The 23,543-nt window shown below is 43.5% G+C and overlaps 1 protein-coding gene across 2 annotated transcripts in view; it reads left to right on the top strand.

The window, feature by feature from the left end:
* Positions 1-7,007: 7,007 nt before the first annotated feature.
* colgalt2b (collagen beta(1-O)galactosyltransferase 2b) overlaps positions 7,008-23,543 on the top strand; it is a 20,208-nt gene continuing 3,672 nt past the window's right edge. For both annotated transcript variants that reach the window (XM_005727061.1, XM_005727063.1), the window contains exons 1-9: positions 7,008-7,341; positions 18,491-18,601; positions 18,725-18,842; positions 19,865-19,999; positions 20,088-20,292; positions 21,577-21,696; positions 22,027-22,100; positions 22,359-22,465; positions 22,769-22,901. In XM_005727061.1, coding sequence (XP_005727118.1) covers positions 7,106-7,341; positions 18,491-18,601; positions 18,725-18,842; positions 19,865-19,999; positions 20,088-20,292; positions 21,577-21,696; positions 22,027-22,100; positions 22,359-22,465; positions 22,769-22,901 — 1,239 coding nt within the window. In that variant the 5' untranslated portion in view covers positions 7,008-7,105. The remainder of the gene's footprint in view (positions 7,342-18,490; positions 18,602-18,724; positions 18,843-19,864; positions 20,000-20,087; positions 20,293-21,576; positions 21,697-22,026; positions 22,101-22,358; positions 22,466-22,768; positions 22,902-23,543) is intronic.

Genomic DNA, 23,543 nt, shown 5'->3' with positions numbered 1-23,543 from the left:
ACTCGGAGCAGAGTAATGGAGCGCCATGATGCCGGCAGTGCACTGAGGAGGGAGAAGTCAGTCTATTTTTCTGTGGTCATGCTGCCTGAAGCCATGCAGTCAGAGCACATTCATTCATAACTGCAGCGCTGTGCTCTGCCACCTGCTGGCACAGACTCAGTACTGCAGTCTGCTCTGCAGGCGTTCTAATAAATACATATAAACATATTTTGGCCATGATCAACAACTTCGTGGGCACTCACATTTTTTTTTCTAGGTCAAAATAAATCAGTTAGATGTCAGCAATTCTCCAATGAGTATTCAAATCACGGCTCTTGAAATTATTTATCTATATAAATGTGAGCCCTCCGGGTGCATGAGCTAATTCAGCCCAACTGTCAAGCGGAGGTCAGCGTGACATCTCTCAAGCACAAAGATTATTCAAAGAGCTTCAGGAGGCAACGAAATCCTGCTTAAAACAACACGATCTACAAGCTTAATTGTAAAACATGCAGGGGGACGCGACCTCGTCTCACATTTAAATCATATAAATATAAAATATATTTAAATCATATGCTCGTATATCCCCTCAGACTTGATGTAGGAGTGTGCTGCAGCAGGCACACAGCTGAATGAATATCATTCATGCTGGTAAAGATGAACAGGGGTCTGTTGAGGCTGTGGTGTTGGCCTTTACTTCGCTGAAATTTTACCTGGAATCCTTTTTGATAAAAATTGTTGGGTGGAGTGGGTGTCAGTTTTTAAGCTCTCTGAAGGATGGTTTGATGGGGGAAATGTGATATCAGCACTAAAGCGATGGAGAAGTAGTGGGTGGAGGTGGAGAGGCAGCCTACGTGGAGGTGAGCACAGCTAAACAGGTGAGTGTCAGCTGTTTCTGTGCTGAAAATAACAGTGACGATACACAAATGCAGCTGTTGGTGGGTTACTCTATGCTGTTGCTCACCTTGGCTTGTAATCACCTGATTCTAAGACCCGGTTAGGGAAACTTCTGCCAGAGATAGCGGGCCTGCTTTCTTCTTCACATGCCTGTAAACCCCAGAGTGCTCCTGAGCTCGGCCTAATGTGCACACTTGGGACTGCGCGTATGATGCCTTGAGTGGGTAACACTGGTAGAGCCGATCTCCTGGTTATGAAGGGAGCATTTGGTGGCCCCGCTGTGTCTTTAATAGCTGTCTCTCTGTAACACACACAAACTCCTTCTTTACCTTGCATGACTCACTTGCAGGGGCGCATGAGGTTACAATCAGCAGCCGCTGAGCACATCGGCAGCGTGAAAGGCTCCCTGTGGGACGGCGCTCGCGGCAAGGCTCTCCCACACAGAGAAATAAAAGTGTTGGAGGCAGACACGGAGAGGGGGAGAGCGGGAGCGAGAAATTAAAATGAGGGAGTCGGGGAGGTGAGAGTGTAGGAGGGAGAGAGTGAGGAGGAGACGGATGTTGCCCGTTAACCTCAGACAGGAATATGGGCAAGAAAATGTTCTTTCCACCCTGACGTAAGTACCAATAAAGAGCCCACTCCTCCCTGCTTCCAGTGTGTGTGTGTGTGTGTGTGTGTGTGTGTGTGTGTGTGTGTGTGTGAACAGCCCAAAGTGTGAAAGTCTTTTTAAGGTACAACATGTTCTTGGCTTTCTGAGTGATTTAAATCCAGATTCTTAAAAAATATTTGAGCTAAATTCACTTTCATGAATTCAAAGTGGAACGACACTGTGACTTTAAACTCCCCCTAAAAGCCTTAAAACTTTAGCACCTCCTGAGAAACACCAATAACTGAGATTTAAACCCACTAATTAATCTGAGAGTGACTCCAGGTCTGCTTGTGTTGAGTTTTCTTGGTTGGATGATTTATGTTTTAATCCAGATTACAGATGTAGACTTAAAAATTCCACAAGTTGTAAAACAAATGTTCAGATTTAGTCATCCTGGGATTATTAGCATCAAAGGAAAATAAACTGACAGGCAGAAATAAGATACTCTGATATTTGGATCGCCTGAAGGTGTCTGAAGATCTATATCGATTAATTTTTAATAGGTCAGAGAGCAGAGTGTAAAAAAGAATCAATTTAAATCATACGTTTTAAGACTGCCGCACTCCAACGGGCCTTAAATTTGAGATACTGTTATAGGGCAGAATAATATTTATGTATTATAAAAATTTAACCTGGCTTAACTTCAGTTTTAACCACGTGTGTAGACAGTACTGCATTTTGGATAGAAAATAATCACCTCACACATGCAGGTGAACATGTCTACGCCTGCGTATGACAGCCACATGAACATATAAATATTCCTTGCATGTGGGAGCATGGTGCATGTTTGTGTGTGTGTGTACATGCAGACGTTGCCCACGTAGACAGTATGAGTCAGCTGTGAGAGGCAAACGGATGGCTTCCTGCCTGGATGCCCAGCAGGCCTCTGCTCAGTGTCTTAACTCTCTCCAGCACTTCCTGGCTGCCTAATACCCACTGTGGAGTAATCCTCTCTGTGAGCTCTAAACATGCCTAAACACAATGTCAACCCCTGAACCTCCTCGTTCTCATTTTGTTTGGAGAAGCATACAGTTTCCATCCATCTACAGCGCGACTTAATAATATGTCCGTGTCTTTTAACCAGGCGTATGTAAAACCTCTAAGGATCCATGCTATGGATTACCCTGGAGAAGATGCAGCTCTCACGAGGGGGAGACCAAGGCTTACGAAAGGTGGAATTAGATGCATTTGCATTCACGCTGCACACCCACAAGAACTGACCTACTTAAATCTCAGGAAGCTAATTGTTGAGTGCATACACGCCCATGAGCAATTATGCAACCGCTTGGATGCGTCTACTTCATGTCAACATCACGATCTGATGATGGTTCAAGTGTGATGAAAAAGCACATTTTTGCAAATTCCATGCATCACCGAAGTAACCAGCGGTGCAGGAAGGAGTGAAATGGATAGCCACACAGCCTGATTGGCTTCTGGTTCTGCACTTGTATTGTATTTTGCTGCAGTCTGCCAAATTCCCATCAGCTGAGTAAGCAGCCAGCGCTGGAGGAAAGACTTCAGCCTTGAGTCTAGTGGTCCTGAGGAGGCTGTGTTTCAGGAATAGGAGCTGTTTTTAGTTGACAAGTGTGGGAAAAAATTTGACCATTGGAAGTGGGGATGAGTGGTTTAGTCTCCATCTGAAGTCCTTCAAGATAAGACTGTATATGTGTGAGAAAGAGAAATCTAATTCAGCAAGGATAAACCGGCAGCACCATCTGCTGGTTTGGGATTTCCCCATGATGCTGACACATGCCCGTGCACACCCTGAAAAGGGCTCTCTGCATGATCAGGCACTATCTATTAGAGGTGTACATCACCCAGACAGCCTGGGTGGACGCCCACCTATGTACGAGTCCACACATATAAATCAGCTCGCTGGCATTGCAACTAGAGTGGATTGCAACCTCTCCTCTCCTGAAATCACTTGCTTCCAGTGAGCCGTAGCAAAACAGCTTTAAAAGACTGCTGTGTGCAGCTGTCGTTATATGTGCGGGGTTGGTAATGTTTCACACGACTATGCCTTTATTCTTGTATTTTCCATTTGAATCTACAGCAAAATAAAAGTAAGCATAACCTTTGCTTTGTTGTCAAAGGAAGCGCAATCCTTTCTTCAGCTGGTTTTATGAGCGTCCTGGTAGAGAAAATAGCAGTACATATTTATCCTCCAGCTTTCTCTGACACGGTTTTCTAGTTTTTCAGTTAGGAAGGATTTACCCTTCTATTTCAAGCCAGAGCAGAGAAAGCACGGTTATTTAAGCAACCACAGTTTAACAAACCCAGAACCTTGGCAGCTTTTAAAACACATTTCTTCCAAACATGAGGGGAAAAAAAGAGACAGTTCAGCTCTATCTGTCATCCACAGATCAGTTACAGCAAAGACAAATGGCTTCACGTCAAGTACGCAACCAAAATTACAAAGCAGATGTTTTGCTGTGACAGAAGAGCGAATTCAAGCCAGCGGTGCCTAAAACTGACGCTGGTCCAGCAGGGCGAGGTTGTTCTCCGACAGTTGCAGAGAAAGTGCAGAGTACAGTGACTAACACGGGTTTATGAGCATTTTCTTCTTTTTTAGGCTGAAACCTGAAGACTCCCGGTCCAGATTGGCCAGAGTTTGGACCTAAATGTTGTTGCTGTTTATGTGGCCCTGAGAAAGCTGCCATCATCCTCATCTCTGACCCTTTTTAAAACAGCTGTGTGTAGCAATAAAAAGGACAGGTCCAAAATCTGTAAGGGTGGGGTGTCAGGACTGTAATTCTGAATGGCTCTTCATGTCTTTGGGAAAGCACTAGAGGGAGCTGAGGCATCACGCAGACAGAGAGCATCCAGCAGCAGACAACATGGAAGAATACTCTCATTACCAGGTGGCAGAGATCCTAGCTTACATAAACACAACTGAGTCAAGACAGGGACAGCAGTAAGCTGGCTTTGTCTGTCTGTCTGTGTCTGTCTGCTATAATTAAAACAGGTTACCCGAGGGTTACTGTAATCATATAAGAGCAGAAGATATAATATCATAATAGGATGTAGAGATGGCTGTAGAGAGGCTGACTTTTGGAGTGCAAGGCGGAGCATTTTAGACACACTAAGCGAGTGGACTGTGACTTTCTGCCTCTGTATCTGAAATGTTCTCATATGAGTTTGACGCATTTTCCTCGTGTGATTGGATAGTTAGACACTTTGTTTTTATTCAAAGAAAAAAGGCCTCCAGTGTGGCTTTAAACACTTTTAAATGTCATCACAGACTTCAGTTTTAGACCTGCCATTTAACTTGCGTCTCCTCTTTGATTGGAGGAAACGGAATCTTTGTCTGATGATAATGTGTTTTACATTATTTTCCATTGTATGTATTGTTGTTTTTGGTTGGTTTGTCTTCTATATCTGTACAAAGGTTTTGCAGGGCCACGCCGGGTAACATGTGGAGATAAATATTCTTGTGTCGAAGTTCTTTGAAAAACCTTCAGGTTTTAAAATGAAAAAGAAAAGACACCCAAGTTTTCAGTTAAGAATGTCAGTCCACAAAGAAACTTTTATGGTAAATAGACTGGTTCTTATATAGCGCTTTTCTACTCTTCTGAGCACTCAAAGCATTTTACACAACTTGTGCATTCACCCATTCACACAAGCACATTTATAGTGCTTTCTAACATTTGACTTATCCACACTAACTGGATTTCTTTGGGAGGAAGCTGGGGTACTTGGAGAAAACCCATGCAAACACAGGGAGAACATGCAAACTCTGCACAGAAAGACCCCGGCCTGATGCAAGAACCTTCTTGCTATGAGGCAACGGTGCTAACCACCCTCATTCTTTATGTTTTTTCATCTGAACAGCCAGACTTTCTTGTTTTTTTAAAACAGTTCTCCAGCTTTCTGAAGCTCTTTTCTTGAAACATTGACTGCTTTTGACTCTGTTTTCAGTCCTGGTACTTGTACCTGACCATTTTTGTTAAATGTAATGAATCATTCAAGCATAAAAATGGCACTTAACTCAAGGGATGAATCAATTTAATGTCTAGAGATAAACAGCAACTGTGGAAATAATCATTTTTAAATCGTATCTTCAGTGTTTGCACCAGTGAGATGATTCATTAGCAAATGTGAGAAAAACATACAAGTCGAGGACAAAACAAGAAGTGTGAGGCCTGAAAATATCTACAGCAGTGTGAGAATATCTGAAAGTCATGTCCTCAGGAAACAGAGAAAATCCAGGAAAGGCCTGAGAGATGATCTGAACCTTCAGCTCATCCATTTACTGCTAATTGAAACCTGGAAACCTGGAAACAGGAAGGAAGGGTCTGAGAACTACTCAAGAACTGGACTGAAAGTTGGTGGAAACAGGCCTGACAGACAGATGAATCCACATTTAGTGTAAAATTTTTAGTTCAAACCATCATCAGTGCGAATGGAGAAAGTCAGGAGGGAGGTACAACAGTGAGTGTCTGCAGCCATCTGTACAACAGACCTCAGCATTACTGAAGCAGGGTGGGGTCATTCTGACAGAGCACAGAGAAAAAGGCAAAAACATCCAAAGAAGAGCTTTAAATGTCCTTCAAGAAGACTGGAGAACTATTCCTGAAGACCCTCAGAGAGCTGATAGAGAGCTGCTCACACCAAACATCACTGCTGCTCACTTTCAAGGGCTGCCTTTGTCTCATATACTATATTTCCGTTTACGTTTAAATGTTTGAGTAAATCAATGCTTCTATTTCTCATTTTTCTAACAAATGATAAAAGATTCGGGTTGGCTGCAGAGTTTTGCACCGTGCTGTAAGAATTTCAGAGGGAAAAAAGTGCAGCACTCTGCGAAGTGCAGCACTCTGATGTCAGAGTTGATGACTTCATGGTCTCCAACTCTGCGGCATCCAGAAGGCTGTCAAGGCTCCAGACGTGGAAAAGGAAAGAAACATTTAGGAAAACGTGCAGGAAGGAGGAGAAGTATAGCGAGCGGGGCTCACTTACCCCAGTTTACTAAAATGGATATATAGCGCTTTTCTAGTTCCTAAGGACCCAAAAAGCGCTTTACATTATCCACCCATTCACACACAGGTGATGGCAAGCTGCATTGTAGCCACAGCCACCCTGGGAAGCACTGACAGAGGCGAGGCTGCCGGACACTGGCGCCACCGGGCCCTCTGACCACCACCAGTAGGTAACGGGTGAAGTGTCTTGCCCAAGGACACAATGACCGAGACTGTCCGAGCCGGGGCTCGAACCGACAACCTTCCGATTATAAGGCGAACTCCCAACTCTTGAGCCACGATCGCCCCTAAACACTGATAGAGATGATTTAAGAATCATCAGCTTACTGTAAGCGGGCAATTTATTAGAAGCCAAGGTGCTCCGTGAGACTCTGGATAATAATGATTATTATGAGTAAATTGAGAAGTTTGATGAGGGCTCCACGGCAGCAGCAGCCCTCAGGGATGTAGGAGGAGTAAGGAGGTGTGGAGACCTACACCCACCCACACCTTCCTTCCTCTCTCCCTCCCTCCCTCCCAGTGGCAGCGTGGCTGATCCTCGGCTCACTCTTCTCTCTCTCTGCCTCACTCTCTGGACTCGCGGCGGATTTTGGAAGCGACGATGCGAGCTGCCCGGACTGCGGGAGCCGGTGTGCTGTGGGCGCTGCTGTGCGCTCTGGTGCCCGGCGGGGTGTCGGAGCTGGTGACGGCGGTGCAGGAGCAGGTCAAGCCCGAGTCCTCCCTGCTGAAGCCCAAGGTTATGATCGCCATCGTGGCTCGTAACGCGGCGCACAGCCTGCCATACTACCTGGGCTGCATCGAGAGGCTGGAGTACCCGAAAGAGCGCATAGCGATCTGGTGAGAGCCGCACTCACAGGCTGCAAACCCTGGTTTTATTTCGGGCAGTGGCCCGTAGATTCTCAGCGCACATCCAGGAGCTACATGATGCTGAGCATCTGTAACGAGAAGCAGCGGGTGTGCGCGTTAATTCTTGGAAACCTCCGAGACCTGTTGCAGAGTTTTATGATGTACTTAACTCGCGTGTCTGCCGGCATCCAAATTGCACACTGTGGGAGAAGATGAAAGGGCTGCTGTGCATGTTAGGTTCGACTTAACCCTTAATCACGGTTCCTTCTGTCTGATTCAGCACAAACCTGCGGAAACGGGGCTTTAAAGCAGCGGGGCTGCCGGGTATGAAGGGGCCTCACCCCAGGTGAGGTCCTGTGTTCCGTTTGGTCTCATAGAGCTGACTGTGATAATAAAAAGCAGGTGAAGGGGATAAAAGGAGACACTGAGCTGGTCTGACAGCAGGACGGGAAGTCATGCGTAAACTGTGTGTGTGTGTGTGTGTGTGTGTGTGTGTGTGTGTGAGTGGGTGTGTGTGTGTGTGCCCAGGATGTGGGTTCTGCGGGCTGATGGATCATATCAAAGATGGGTGATTTCTGGCTTCCACAGGCTTAAATATCCAAGTGCAAAACATGTGAAATGGCAGATAGAAACAGCTCTGTGTTGAAGCTTTGCAATGTTGTTGGCATTGGTCTCCGGCTTTCGGTGTTTTCCTTTGTTTCCCAGCCTTCCCTTGCCGAATGTCTTGCTTTTCTTTGCAGAGAGTCTAATTGAAAGACCCTCAGGAGAATACACAGAGGCACTAGAGGGACTCACAAAGAGGAGGGAGGCTTCATTACACAGCAAAGTGCCAAAGTGCCTGAGATGCCATGGCTTTGTGAGTGGTTTAGGGCCCCATCAGCTACGACAGGCATCTCTGTACCCTGCAGTCAAAGTAGAAGCACAAAAAAGCTTTACGTTCTTGAAACATATCAGCACCTAACACACGTCTGTTGTAGGTGCAGCTGATTAAAATATTTCCACTAACATCCGTCCGGTGATGTAAGAGGATGTGAACAGTATAAGTATAACAGTATAACAGTATAATACTTTGAGCAACACCTCCAGAACACTGAGTCTGTAATATGTGGTGCTGCCTTATTGTAATTTAAAGGAGGAGTAATTGGAAACAGTGAAACAGTTTTAATGTTTATAAAGTTCTTATTTTTCTAAGTTAACAAAAAGTGTCTGTGTGGTTAAGTCGGTCCGGAAAATGACATGTTTCACTGCAGCTCTGTGCTTCTCTGCTGTCATCATTACTGTTACCCATCGTGTAAGCCAAACCGCCCAATGAATGCCCAATTGTAGTTCAGTTATCCCTAAACACATAAATACGCGTCAGAGCGTTTTACAGCATTTTTTACAAAACTCATTACTGCTATGCGACAGCTTCAAACCCAAACATCAGAGTGTCCGAAGCTCCTCAGATAGATGGGTGATGCAAACACTTTGAGAATAAAACAGTAACACAAATTCCTTCTGATGACCTCAACATTACTGCATCTGAGCTGTTATTTTATATTATATGTTTGACTGTGGACTGCTTGGGCAAATAGAGACATGAGTTTGGAGTTCCCATAAGGTAAGAGCCAAAGACTCTGTGGTTTAATGTTGCACAGCCATCCCGGAGCGTAGCTGGTGTGCTTTACTACCACATAAAATATGATGTCAAATTGAGAAGCTTCTTTAGCTTTTAGAGTTTTGAATCCTTTGTCTTCAAGTATTTTTAACCACTTTAAATCATCTGGGTAAGGTCACACAGCTATTTCTAATGCAAGATTTTCTCCTGACAGGGCTGTGGATGTTGGGATGACCATTTCATTTTATTCCAGTTTCTATGGCAATCTGATCATCCGCTCAGATCTTCACCACTCTCTACCAGTTTTGGGAAGGTCAGACAAAACTGCCCGCCTGTAAAAGTTTTCCCCCTACAAGCGGGCACAGGTCTCGCAGAGAAGTGGCAGCGGCTTGAAAAAAGCTCTCACACTGCTGCTAAAGAGTGAAAGAATGCAGGGAATTAGCAGGAGAGGGGGCAGCTGTGCAGAGAGAAGGTGGTCAACAATGGTAGCCGGTTAGTTAATCCACATTCCCACACTAGCTCCACCAAATCTGCTCTCCTCTTGTTGTTTTTCTCCTTTCGGGCACTGAAAGAGAAATGTGCCGATGTTTAGAAAGGCTAACAATAAGGTCAGAGAAACTGGATTTAAGCGTCAAACTCAGTGACTCATCAAGGGCGTTGCCATCTCTGTGATTTATAGGCACGGACATGACGGGAAACAATGAAATTAGATTGCTTGTATTTCTTCTGATGCTTCTTGTAACAGTAGGAGGAAACAAGGTTGAGTTGAGATTACTTCATGCTTTATCTTTGGCCAGTTAAAAGTTTTAAGAGTTTCACCTTCAAAGGAGGCGATGGAGATTTCCCCGTACACTGAACTGTGTTTATGTTTGATGCACAATGCATGAAAAACCTCAAACTCAGCACAGCCTCCTATTAGTTTCCTGCTAATGCTGCTTTTCGCTGGCTGCCGGCTGTGTGTTGCCTGCAGGCTGTGTTCATCTGAAGCGCTTTCCCAGGTGCTCAGTTGGAGGTCGTGATGATTTGTGGACCCAATCTGGAAAATAGAGCGCCAGCATCGCTGCCTTTTCCCAGGGGGACTCTCTTTTTCACTTTCATAATGTCATGTTGTTTATTATCCTGTAAAGCCACTTAACCCATATTTATGACCGTCACTGCACTTTATACTCAGACACAATGGGGAATGGTCCTTGTGGTATGTTTTTTATAGCGTTTAACATAATGAGCAGTTCTTGTCATTACATTTCATTGATAGAAATATTGCACAGCTGCAAAATAACAGGGAACGCTAAAAAGCCAACCACAGCTATTATTTTATTTTTTCTAAATAATGAGATAATTGCAAGTCCTCATGCACCCAAAAGCCTCAGGCACCATGAGTGTAAAAGTTCGCAATGTTCCACGGCTGTGTGAATACATGCTGAAGGCCTTGGTGAACAGTGTGCTGTGTACTCTGGACATCCTGCCAGGTATGCCACGGTATCTTTGATCTATCATGTCATTATGACATCACGAAAAGATCCGACGTGCGTCACGTGACATAACGTGACATATGCAATCAGAGTTAGGTAGTAATAATACATCTCCCTCTCTGGTTTATTCACTACATTCATTTATTAGTTATTATTCATCTCTGGCGATATCTTCCCCAGTGCAGCTTTTGTCCATTCTCCATCCTCTCACCCCCAACAGGTCACAGCAGAGGTTTCTTCCTGCTGAAAGCGTTTTCTTCCTTCCTTCTGTCGCCACGTGCCTGCTTATAGGCGTTGATTGTTAAAGTTCCTCTGTGTTATTGTTGGCTCAAACACACAAAATTCTCTTGTGAATGCAGTTCTTTGCATTCACAGTGCAGAACTAGTTTTCTGTCATATTGTCCAGTAAAAGCTGAGTGTAGCTGTGATGCTGTGCAGGATTTTCAGTACATGGTTTCTTTCTTTTAGCCCTTTGCTCACCAGGCTTTTTATATTCCCTCTGACTGATACAGTGGAGGAAAGTGGAAAGAATAAAACGGGCTTAGACGTTTATCGGTTTTGGAGCGCGGAGCAGATTTGCCGTGCCAGGTGTGTTACCTCGGGGCTCATTCCTCTGTGGAATTGCACCAGTGAAGGAGAAATTGTTCTTGGTTTTGTTGGGACAGAGCAGGACTTTTCTGAAGAGCAGCTCCTCCAAGCGTATGGAATAAATTTTGAGGACGGGATAAACTGTTGTGAGTTAGTGCTGACAGCGTGGGCATTTGTGAATGATTAGAAAAGTGCTTTTTTATTTCCCAAGTTTTTTTTACTAAGGAAAAATATGAGTGTGTCTAATGATCTCCTTAGTTCTGCTACAAGTATGACTGGATTTTCAAGCATGTGCACAGCATCTCTTCTCACATCAACCCTGTGTGTTTGATGTGGACATGTGTGTGTTCTGTTAGACACATAATGATTGTGTGTTCCACTCTGCTCCTTTGGCTCTGCTCCAGTTTTCCATTTACTTCCCCTTTATAACCACCAGGCCCACAGTGAGCCAGAAACAGTCCATGATCATCTCTTACCTCCCACTGATTATCACTTGAAAACTGCAGTCACATCCAGTCCATGGGAAACTTTAAAATCTCTTCAAACATCTGCTCTGATTTTTTAAAATAAATTCCAGAAACACAAGGTGACATTTTCCAGATAAGCAGCTGGTAATGACACAAACTCAGTGGAGCGGACGAAACTCTTTTCTTCTCAGCTGCAGCACAGTTTGCTTTGCAAACGTGAAGTTATCCTAAACCGATTTGATCTGAGCACAAGATGCATGTTTAGCGTGGTCACATTTTTTCTTGCATCTTGAAAGCTTTCTGGAAACAGGGCTTTTATTTAACACCAGCCCATTAGGTGGTATTAGTAGAAGTTATTACAGTATGTGGCCCTCCGACTATTTTCTAAACGCAGTAACTTCGAAGGTTAATCTTTGCCAGCCCCGCGCTCAGCCTCACCATCCAACTCTCTGTGAAGTTGAAAGGACGCAGCCGACATTTTACCCGATAACAGACCGGCCCCGTAGCAACAGGCTCTTCATGGGAATGTCTTCTCTCTAGCATCGACATATTTGTTCAATCTAGTGAAGTAAACAAAGATGATTTACTCTCCAATCCTTCAGCCTCTTCTTCACGCTCTCTTTCTCGCTCTCTCTCCCCCCCCCGGAGTGGAAATGATTGTTCCCGTGCTGGACTCCAGACGGTGAATTCTTGCTTAGATGCCCCATGTGCTCCGCAGCACCTCAGCAGCATGGTCAGACGTTGGCAGCACAACAGCAGTAGAATTTGCAAATACCTAAACACAATGGCAGCTTGGTATTGTCTATAGGATGAGGGAAGCCTGAGTATGAAATTAGATTAGTTGAAGTCGAGGGACATTCAGAGGGAGGCAAGAACGAATTAGTCGGGTAAAGAATTTAGAAAAACATTTTCATAACTAGTATGATATTCATTAGACTTAAGCGTCACTTTACTGACTTGTCTCCTGCCCCACTGTGTCCTTTCCACTCTTTCCCTGACATCCTTCTGGTCCTCCATCTCTTCTTCCATCTCAACGTTTTGCTGATTTTCTCTCTCTCTGTCTTTCTGTTCATTTTAACCTCCAACTTTTCTTTTTACAGGAAGAAAGTATTGATGTAATTCACCGGCCGAACGTACTTTACACGTTTACACATGTTAACTCTACATATCCGTAACATTAGAGCACATATTTAGGGTTTTGGTGCCAAAAAAAGCCAAAACTCACCTGAGATTAACTTGAAAAAACTGAGAATAGCTTCCTGTGAACACTGAGATGGTGTCCTGTGAGTTTAAAAAATAGATTCAGGGAGACATACACAATCATACACAGTCATATCAACAGCATATAGAGCAGTATGTTGAGATAATTCTGTGAAACTGATCAGTTAAACTTTGTCTTATGAGTTTTTTAAATCATGAAAATGTAATACTAGAGCCTGGGATTGCCACTTTTTAGTGTATCATCTTGTTGTAGTATATTTGCTGGTTGCTGCCACTTTAAATGCATGTCTTACTTCTAGCTGCTCTTTCATACATGCATTCTTTTGAGTTATTCAGATTCAGAAGCTTCAGTCAGCAGCTCGATCCACAAGGATGACCAAAATAGGACAGATGCACACGCAAGAACTGTATTAGTTTATAATATATGATTATTAATTACATGTAAACAGGATCTAAAAGCAAAATTATGTAGTTCACTTTAAACCATTTTGAGATAATTATATAATTATAAGTTTATTGAGTTGACTAAAATGTGAATGGATGTCTTTCTGTATATGTGGGCTCTGGCCTCTGTAACTGCCGTGGTAAGAAAACTCGTGTATCCCATGTCACATGATTTCATGCGTAGAGGCAGATTGAATGACAGAATCCTTCGACCTTTACATGATATTAAAGCGAGAACCATATGAATTTCAAATCCTTCTTGTTGAGATCTCAGGTAGAGCGCTTTGCTCTCAGACTGCAGGCTTGTATGAGAGGGGCTCATTTCTTCTGTGCTTCAGTGCTGTCCTTCTCTAACATTTGATGACTATCTTTTTCGAGCCTTGAATATGAATGCCAGAAATTACACTACAGTGTGAGTCTGTTGGCCTTGGGTACTTTTGTTGACCCTGAAAGTCATGAGGAATTTCAGTCCAGACGTCTCAGCTCACCGCTCCCTACTCTTCTCTGTTCTTCCTCCATCTCTCTCTGACCATCCACCCCCACCCCTTTCCCCTTTGCCCCGCCGGGCCGTCAAGAAGCCGACAGCCACGTCAGCCTACGGACTGTATAGCAAAGTCAACCCAAAGAAGCACACCCTGTATCATAGTTATTATGTTTTAAAGGCATCAGTGTTCACGCCTGTAAGAGGTACTCTTACTCCCTAATTAAATGCAGCACCCAGTCATTATTGGCAGTGATATTAGATAGTTTATTGAATAAACAGTCAGCTGATACTAGCCTCCTGGGCCTTTCAGAACTGTGTTTACCTCAATGGGCCAATCTCAGAGTCAAGCCTCTGTGCTTAAAGTCAGAATATCTGGCTCACCTTTCTGGCTTGGATAACCATAAGGAAGAGTGTGTGAAATAATGTCGGTAATCATTTTTATGCAATGTTATTACAAAACATTGCCCAGAGTCTTTAAATTTTTGACTCCTTTATGAACATTTTTTAAAATGATTTGTTTTTGTCGTGCCTCACTCTGTTTGTCTCACGTGTAACACTGTGTGCACGTGCTACTTTGATTGCTTTATTTTACACTAATCCCCTGCTCTTACACCAGCCCCGTGAAACATGAAATCTGGGGTCCGTATGAGATGGGAATGCAGCACGTGATTGGTCCAATGGGGATTAAAGTTTAAAAGGCAGATTGCTGAAAAGCTCTTATGGAAGAACAAATATCTTCCATAAAGTGATAGAGAGAAGGAGTGATGGGATGTGTAGGTGAGGCTTCAGGAAGCATGTGCTATCCAGATGCTGAGCCTAACCCCAAAGCTGCAGGCAACAGAATAATGAGGCTGCAGCTTACCCTAACCTTAAAAAACGGTGATGAGGGGACAGTATCGGGCAAGAGAGGAAAATAAAAAGGGTATGGAATGATGAAGAAGGGGGATATAAATCCAAGATCCTAAATTGTTGCATTTACCCAGTTATTGAATCGTGTTGCATCCCTGTGCATCAACGCCTGCACATCCATTTTTATCTTACTTCCCATAGCTAGAGGGACAAAAAGCTGCAGAGGTTTAAGTATCATCTCAGCACAGCTGAAGGATTTGAAAGAAACTGCAGGGGCTCTTTGAGGTCTCGCTGATCCAGCCTAGAGGTAGAGGAAATCCACCAGAAAGGATGATAGTTGCCTCGTAATAAAGAATGAATGCAGTAAGATCGAATGAGTTGGAGCCCCGGCTGTTCGGCAAACGTGATGAGGAGCAGAAAATGAGGTCGACTCTGGGTAAGTGTGTTTTCTGTGTGCCCATACACAGAAGCCTCGGTCTGTTTGTTTCACATGTGCACATTGTGTGCACATGGTGCTTGGATTCATACATTGCTAAGTTTCTCATGTTCAGAAATCATAAGGAACACTAAGATGCAATGTTGGTAATGGAAAATCACAGTGTGCTCGGAGCTCTTAGTGCTTAGAGGGGCTGGGCTGCAGGAGTGGCAGCCAAACAGGATGTGTTTCAGGGGGAAAGAGTCAGAAAGCAAACTTAATTCTAAAGCAGCTGCGGATCATTCTCAATAGCTTAATTTGTATTTATGTACCCAGACGGAAGCTGTGATGCTGCACCCGGTTACCGTAAAAATACTATAAATGCTAATGTTTTATGTATCAGGACATTATAGAAATAATCCTTAGCAGGTCTAACATTAGGAAAATACAACCTCAGATAAATAGAAACACATAAATAGAAACACTGTCTTTTTATTTATTCAAGAAGAACAGCCAAGCTGCAGAATCAGTGTGTGAAACACAGGCAGGTGCTGCTAATCAACTGCACTTCATTAACTGATCTTCAGTCAGTGTGAGCACCCAGCAGTGCCAACAAAACTAATGAGGAACAACATTATCAATGATCCTAATCATAAGGCCAGCGACCTGAGCTGAAGGTCAGATGATGAAGGTCAGAAAAAAAACCCTCAAGATTTCCATCTCAGAGTCCACAGTTTGGGTCATACTATGTAAAACTGCAAGTTTTCTGGAACAATGTTCTTTGGATAGATCCAAGTGGAGATGCAAATACCTCGTATCAACTGTAAAGCCGGTGGTGGAGGGCGTGAGTTTGTCTCGCAGCCACAGGACCTGTGCACCTTACAGGCATCGAGTGGACCATGAAATCCTCTGTATATATCGAGTCAAGTGTGATGTCTGTCCCACGGTCAAAGCTGGGACCAAACTGGGTCATACAACTGGACAATGATCCCACGCACAGCAGCAAATCTCCAGCAGAACAGATGAAAAAGAAAAGAATCAAGCTGCTGCAGCGGTCCAAAGTCCAGACCTCAAGCTGACAGTCAAAGAGCTGTGCATAAATTAATTCCCCAAAACTTCAATGAATGAGCTGAAGCAACTTTGTAAAGACGAGTGGGCCAAAATTCCTCCACAGTGATGAGAGAGACTGATAAAGTTTCTTTGAGTTCTTACAGCCAAAGTTGTTTCTACCAGCTATTGAATAAGTAACATTCAACGTATGTATAGTATACTTTTAGGCTTTAGCTACAAATTCCTCTTAACAGAGGACAATTATTCTAAAATCGGCCATTCCCATATTTTCCAAACCATTTGTAAGAGGCTGCAGACTGTTTGCTGCTTATTTGAAGACACCCATCAACCTTCAGTTGGCCGGTTACCTGGACACAGCATCCTGCCAAAAAGAGCCTATAAAAATAAAATAGAACTCTGCAGAGATTTAGATCCTTGCAGATTGAACAAAAGCATCATTAGTATTTTAATATGGTGTGGGCAAAACAAAGCCAGGACAATCTTTGGTTTGGAAGTGATTTTAATGAGCTCTGTGAGGTATTCACTAAAGTGCTCAGTCTTAACTGAAAACAGTTTAAAATGATTTTTTTCAGCATATGTTTACCAAACACAAAGCCACTTTTCTTCTCCTTTCACTTTCAGTCACTCGTTCCACACATCTCGCCCATCGTTCGTGTCCCATCCGTGCACGTGCTCGCTGTACGTTACGTCCCCGTTTCTCGTGCCGTGCATTGTTATTTTTGTCAAACCTCCGCCTGGAGCTGGATCTGTTCGTCAGAGCTGGCATGTGGGAACATATTCATGTCCTGGAGCGAAATGCTGTTTAGCAGATGAAAAAATGTGTAATGTGTGGGCACATCTGCTTATTACCAGGTGTTTCAGTGTGTTCAGCAGCTATTCATCAAGAGCTTCTTTCTGCCTTTGTTGCTCTCTTGCTTAGAATTGTGCACCTGCTTTTACTTACGTTTGACTTTCGACGCACTCGGGCAGACGGGTATATTTAAAATGTCCAAACACAGGCATGCTGCTGTAAAACACAGCTCTGAACATCCTCGTGGTCTGCCGCACACATCTACAAGTACTGACGTGCACACACCACACATGCTATTAGAGTTATTGATCATATAGCTTGTGGTTCTCTCCAGCTGTTCATGTCGGACGGAGAGTTTATTGGCCCGATTGAAGTTGACTTAAAGCCCAAACATGAGCTCGCCCTGATGGTCGGACTAACCTCCGTGTACAATGCAAGACTGCACATCTGTTTTCTTCACGGATGTAATTTATTTACATGTAATTATATGAAGATAATGAGCATGTAAGCAAATGCTTATTGTACAGAGAGCAGGTGTGTGTGTGTGTGTGTGTGAAATATGGAAGGAGAAGACAGGAGCGAAGTTTGGGCGTGTTGGTGTTTCTGTCTCTGTTCATCCAGACTAAAACTGGGTGTGATTTTGGAGACAGTACAGTAGGGAATATTACAGCAAGCAGTGGAAAACTCCATCTGTGTGTGTTTGTACACACACATTCAAATGGCTTCTGCTTCCAGATCTGTTGACCTCTCCTCCTTAAGTGACATTTTAAAAGTAAAGTGAGTTTGTGGCAGGTGACGTTTATTTTTCTGCTGCCCCAAAAAGTGAAGTGATCGCAAAAACTACAACGAGGGCATGTTTATGGTCTTAAGATCTCTCGCACAGATTTATATATCCACACAAGCTCCCGCTCACACATACAGTAGTCACACTGTCTCCTCTGAGTCAGCTGTTAGCTCAAGTGGAAATCTTTGCAAAGAAAGAGTGCAAACCACAGGGGTGACACCCCGATGCTTACAGGTATTTCTGCTGTTTTTCGGGGTCTAAATCTGTTTATGTATTCATATGGGATCATATCATAAACAGTTTTTCTTTAAGTTATAACTTTGGACATGTTTTAGGGTTAGGGTGAGGCTTGACAGAAGTAATTGCATTGTAACATTTTATTGTTTGCTCCAATAACATTGCATCAACATTCACAATTTAATGAAGCTAAAGACAGTTGTAGCTACAGTTATTCCTGCTTTTTTAAGTCTTTGTGCCCAAAGTTGGAGTGGTTTAATGATTCTCTTTGTCAGCGCTAATAATTGTTCAAAACCTAGCAGTCAGGCTTAAAGCAGGGTTATGGTAGGCTTGCAGTAACACTTCCCTGCATGGTGACTCATGAGACTTTGCCTGTTCTCCAGCACTGCAGTTAATTAGGCAGCAAAGAGGCTCTGCAACACTGAAACTGCCTGCTGTAACAACGGACAGTACTTAGGAAGAAACACTCTTCCCTTGACACGGAAGAGAGTACCTACCTCTTCCATGTTACATCAAGCTGACCACAGTCTGCAGTTCTGAGCGTTGTGTTCGACTCTTCTTCACTTCCTCTTGTTTCTGCACAGTGAAAACAGTCCTGGCGTGGTGTGCTCAGGAGAAGTGTTCAGCAGATGCGTGTGAACAAGCTGTGCTGTTGTTTCTCCAGTTGAACTTGTGGCTGTTCATTGAATGGAGTCCTGTGTTGTCTGCGTTGGTCATTTAGGGCAGCGACAGACCATAATGTGGACAACAGCACCGCCATGTTAAGAGAATGGCTGAAGAGAGCTCAGCACGTCTACCACTACGTGGAGTGGAGACCGATGGAGGAGCCGAGGTAAATCTACGAGAATTACTCATCAGACCTGTTTAGAGCAAGTCTAGTTCCTCCTCTCTTCATCAGTCATTTGTGCCCATTGATGGGATAGTGGACACTGAAAAAGTGTGTTTTTTCTCTCAGGTCCTACACAGACGAATGGGGCCCTAAACACTGGCCTCCTTCCAGATTCAACCATGTAATGAAGCTAAGGCAGGCTGCTCTGAAGGCCGCCCGGGAACGATGGGCTGACTACATCCTGGTAACCTCTTTAGTGTAAATTTAAATGTGCAGTAGGTATTTACCCTGAAGCTCTTTCCCCAGAATCTAGAAGCAGAGCCAGTATCCCGCTGAGTGCTTACAGCCATATTAAACCTCAGAACAAAATCAAATCAGCCAATGACATTTGCACCAGTGGATCATTCTGGTGGCTGGTTGTGTGCTGCTGTGATCCTTAAAGGCAGGGGTGTCAAACATAAGGCCTGTGAACCAGAATCAGCTTGGCAAGGACTCCAATCCGACCTGCTTGATAGCTTTTTTAGGATGTGAAAGAGGGCTCAAACTTAGGACTGATTTTTAATGGGGGTTTACAGCTTTACCGATAGTGTAGCTCATTTATTTGCACCAAAGTAAATAAGTAAAACAAAAGAAATTTCCATTTTTTACGATCAACTGTAGAAATGTCTTTTTTTTTTGTTCGACAATGGGTCCAGAGAAAAAAGAAAGATATTTTCTGTGTATCAGCACAAACTTTTGTTCACACACACATTAATTTCTTGCATTGTAAGCCCAATGAGTCGTGCTAACAGAGGCCTTTTGTTCACTACAGCAGCTTTTCTTTATCATGAAGAAAACCTGAGACGATATTTAAACAAATCTCAGGGATTCAGTCTGTAGTTTAACTTCTTTACTCTGACAGAAACTTAATAACAAAGTGTGCCGTATGTGTAAAGCAGACGCCAAACAGCTAACGTTTATGTGATTTGTGTGTTTGAAGTGATATTATGTTTAGCTTTGTTTGCAGTGAGAGCATTAAATCATTTTTAGATGTGTACACAATGGTGTATAATTACTTTTTATATTTAAATGGTTTGTTTTGTCTGATGTACAATGTAAAATATATCAGTTAAAGCTTTTTACATTTTGACGGTTAATGAATTTTTGAGTGCTGTTTTTTTGAAGAAGCTGTGACTGTGTTCAAGCTAACGTCTGCGTATATGAAATCTCTGTAATTTCATGTTTCGTGTTCTTTGTTTGTGATTGCTCTCGCCTGCTCCTCTTCAGTTTGTGGACAGCGACAACCTGCTGACTAATCCTCGCGTGCTGAACCTGATGATGGCTGAGAACTTAACCTTGGTGGCTCCCATGTTAGAATCGCGCTCTCTTTACTCTAACTTCTGGTGTGGCATGACTCCACAGGTACAGTTAAATTCAACCCTCCGTCCATCCACTAATCCGGATTTATTAATTAGCCTGCCGTTTTTTTAAACTCCGTCCTTCATGTCAGGGTTACTACAAGCGAACCCCAGACTACCAGCCAATCAGGGAGTGGAAGCGGCTCGGCTGCTTCCCCGTTCCCATGGTGCACAGCACCTTCCTATTGGACCTGCGTCGTGAATCCAGCAGGGACCTGACTTTCTACCCCCCTCACCCAGACTACAGCTGGGCATTTGATGACATCATAGTTTTTGCCTTCTCGGCACGTCAAGCAGGTCAGTTTGAATCTCCCTGCTCGCAGCAGACCACAAAAGGAGAGAAATGCCTTATGGCAGCTTCACCGTGTTGAACTCTGAGCTATCTATGACTTCATTCATGCACCTGCAGTTTTTTGCAAACTTTTTTATTGTGCAGATGTTTACTGTTGTATAACACAGAGCGTTTCATTGGTTTCATGCACATGCGTCAAATTAAGGTAAATGAGCAAGAGAGTAAGATAAATGGATCCATGTGTCTTCTTTGCTGAACATGGGGGAGGTTTGTAAGTGTGTGCAACCAAATCAGTGTTTGTGGATTTGCATAATCCGATATGGAACAAATGCGACTGTTAGGATTGATCTTCTGGAAGAAGGAAAAGCACTAACAGATGCAAACCCGAAGACACAGAAAGAAACAAAGACGTCTTCTTCAAAATTTGTTTCAGCATGTATAGCTGTGCATTTAGGTGCCTGCAGTTGTGCATTATTTCACTGCACGTGTTAGACCGGAATCATTCACAAATGTAATAAAATCTCAAACGTTCTGCAGCATTGAAACATGTTTGGGCATAAACAAGGCACCATCAACAGCTCATACACTGATAAGACCGATTATGTCCACCTGCCTAATACTGTGGTGGGGAATAGAGATGTTGCCCGTTGAAGCATGGACTCCAGTCGACCCGTGAAGCTGTGCTGTGGTATCTGCACAAGCAGATACCAATGTTAGCAGCAGATCCTCTCGGTCCTGTTAGCTGTGAGCTGGAGATTCCATGGATCCTTGGGCTGCAACTGGGGAATTTGGGGGCGGAGTCAACATCTCAAACTTTTCTGATACCTTTCTATCAGCATGAACTGTTTCTGCAGTTTGAGCAACAGCAGCTCGTCTGCTGGTGGGCCGGCCTTCGCTCCCCACGTGATTCAGTGAGACTTGGCCGCCCATGACCCTGTTGCTGGGTCGCCACTCTTCCTTCCCTGGACCTTTTTATAGATACTGACGGCTGCAGAGATAATCAGTGTTATTCACTTCACCTGTCAGTGGTAATAATGTCCTGCCCGATCAGTGTATTTATATGATTTCAAGCCTGTGCAGCCTCTCGCTCTCATTCAGGTTGTGATTGGGAAGAGTTTCTGTTTGGTTTCAGAGATTATTTACTGTGTGCACGTGAGAGGAGGGGCGAGGGCCCCAAGTAGTCTAATTTGGGTCAAGAGGTTATGTTTACATCCCTGTGTGTGTGTGTGTGTGTGTGTGTGTGTGTGTGTGTGTGTGTGTGTGTGTGTGTGTGTGTGTGTGTGTCTTAGGTGTGCAGATGTATGTGTGTAACAGAGAGCACTATGGCTTCCTGCCCGTCCCTCTCAAGGCACAGCAAAATGTTGAAGATGAAAGCGAGAGTTTCATACACACCATCACAGAGGCTCTGAGTGAGTACAAACACACTCGATTACACACTTATTGTGACTGCTATCTGTCATTCCTTGATTACTCCGCCTCTCAGCCTGGCTTCTTCCCTTTCTTGACCGCCATGACCTTCCATGATTGCGATCTTGCTGCCCTCCCCGCTCTGTTTATCCATGCCACACCCATTTCTTCTTGTTTTCTTTCCCTTTGACTTCTGTTACTACTCCTCCCTCTGCTGAGCTTTCATATGAGCCTAATCAAATGAACCATCACAATCAAGAGGAAGTTCAGGCTTTTACTAATCCTGTTTATCCTGTTATAACCCTTCACCTCCCTCCTCTCTGTGTCAACAGTTGACCACGATATCGAGCCGTCCGAGTATTTGTACTCTCCACTATCCCCTCAGAGCAGGATGGGCTTTGATGAAGTGAGTTAAAAAATGCTTGTGCCCAGAATGCTGACTTAGAGTAATCTGATTACATGTAAATTAAGAGCAAAATGTTATATATAGTGTACATTAGTTTATACTGTCACATTTTAATGATTAAATCCTTCATGTTTATGGTTAAAAATCATTTTTTCTGTGAGTGCTGGCTCTGCCCAGAGGAACAAGAGTGCAATCAAAACTGTCTCTTTGCACTTTCACAGTTTTTTCTTATGTCTCTTATTTTCTTTGCTTGCTTAGATTTTCTTGATCAACCTCAAGCGCCGGCTGGACAGAAGCACCAGGATGTTGAAAACAATGGCCGCACTGGGGCTTCACTCCACGCTGATAGACGCAGTGGACGGGAAGTACGTTCCAGACAAACACCTATCCATGAATCCGATGATGATTAAATCCAAGCCATACATTCTTTAATTTAGTCACAAAAGCGTGTTTTTATGCTACAGATACTTTGCTTTTGTAGAAATACACTTGACTGGTTTTTCCTCCTCTGCTTATTTTAATCCACAAATGAGAATGTTCTAGTCCCTTTTCCTGTGTTTATTTGCACGGCACCGCGGCTGTTTTTACTGATGACTAACAAAGCAGTGAGTGTAAACTGTAGATATATGATGTTTTTCATCGTTTTTTCAATCTGTTCCCTCTCTCAGGGCTTTGAATACGTCCCAGCTGCAGAGGTTGGGAATAGAGATGTTGCCAGGCTATAAGGACCCGTACTCTGGTCGGGTACTGACCAGAGGGGAGATCGGCTGCTTCCTCAGCCATCACTCTATATGGACACAGGTGAGGCCAGGGAGAGCAAAAGCACTAAATCAGATAAAGAAGGTTCTGTAAAAGTGTTCAAACTTAAAAGCATCAATTCCACTTGCTAAAGTTTTGTTTTACTGAATACTTAATTCCTTCAGAGTAGCTGGTGTCTGACACTCTGATATTAAAATTAATATAATGATTTATTAATTAACAGAAAAAACTTTGAGATCATTTGATATATATTTATATTATATTATATCGATTATATTTGTAGTTGGATGCTGTCACTGCTGCTTAAAGTGGTGTTTCAAGTAAGATAACTCTTTATTGTCATTGCGCAGTCATTTCGATTACAATAGTACAATGAAACTGGAAAGTGCTGAATCCTCTAGTGTACTTGATTTTTCACAAGGCTTTATGTAGACCTGTGAAATCTCTTTTTCTCATGACTGAGTGGCTTTGATTAAATAAGTAACACTATGAAAAGGAGGTGCTTTGTAAGTTTGAGAAGAGCTCACAGAGGGAGCAGGAAACATAGGGAGCTATTGGTTGATGTACAGAGACTGGTGCCTGACTTCATGATCTACATGAACAGATCAAGTCAAATCAAGTGCCTTTATTGTCATTTCAACAATGTGCAGTGATACAGTACACAGGTGAAGTGAGACTACGTTC

This window comes from Pundamilia nyererei, unplaced genomic scaffold (assembly GCF_000239375.1).
Source record: "Pundamilia nyererei isolate P.nyererei 1_Seehausen unplaced genomic scaffold, PunNye1.0 scaffold00023, whole genome shotgun sequence".
Lineage (NCBI taxonomy): Eukaryota > Metazoa > Chordata > Actinopteri > Cichliformes > Cichlidae > Pundamilia > Pundamilia nyererei.
The sequence above is the reverse complement of the archived record's forward strand: the minus strand, read 5'-3'. Positions and strand labels throughout refer to the sequence as shown.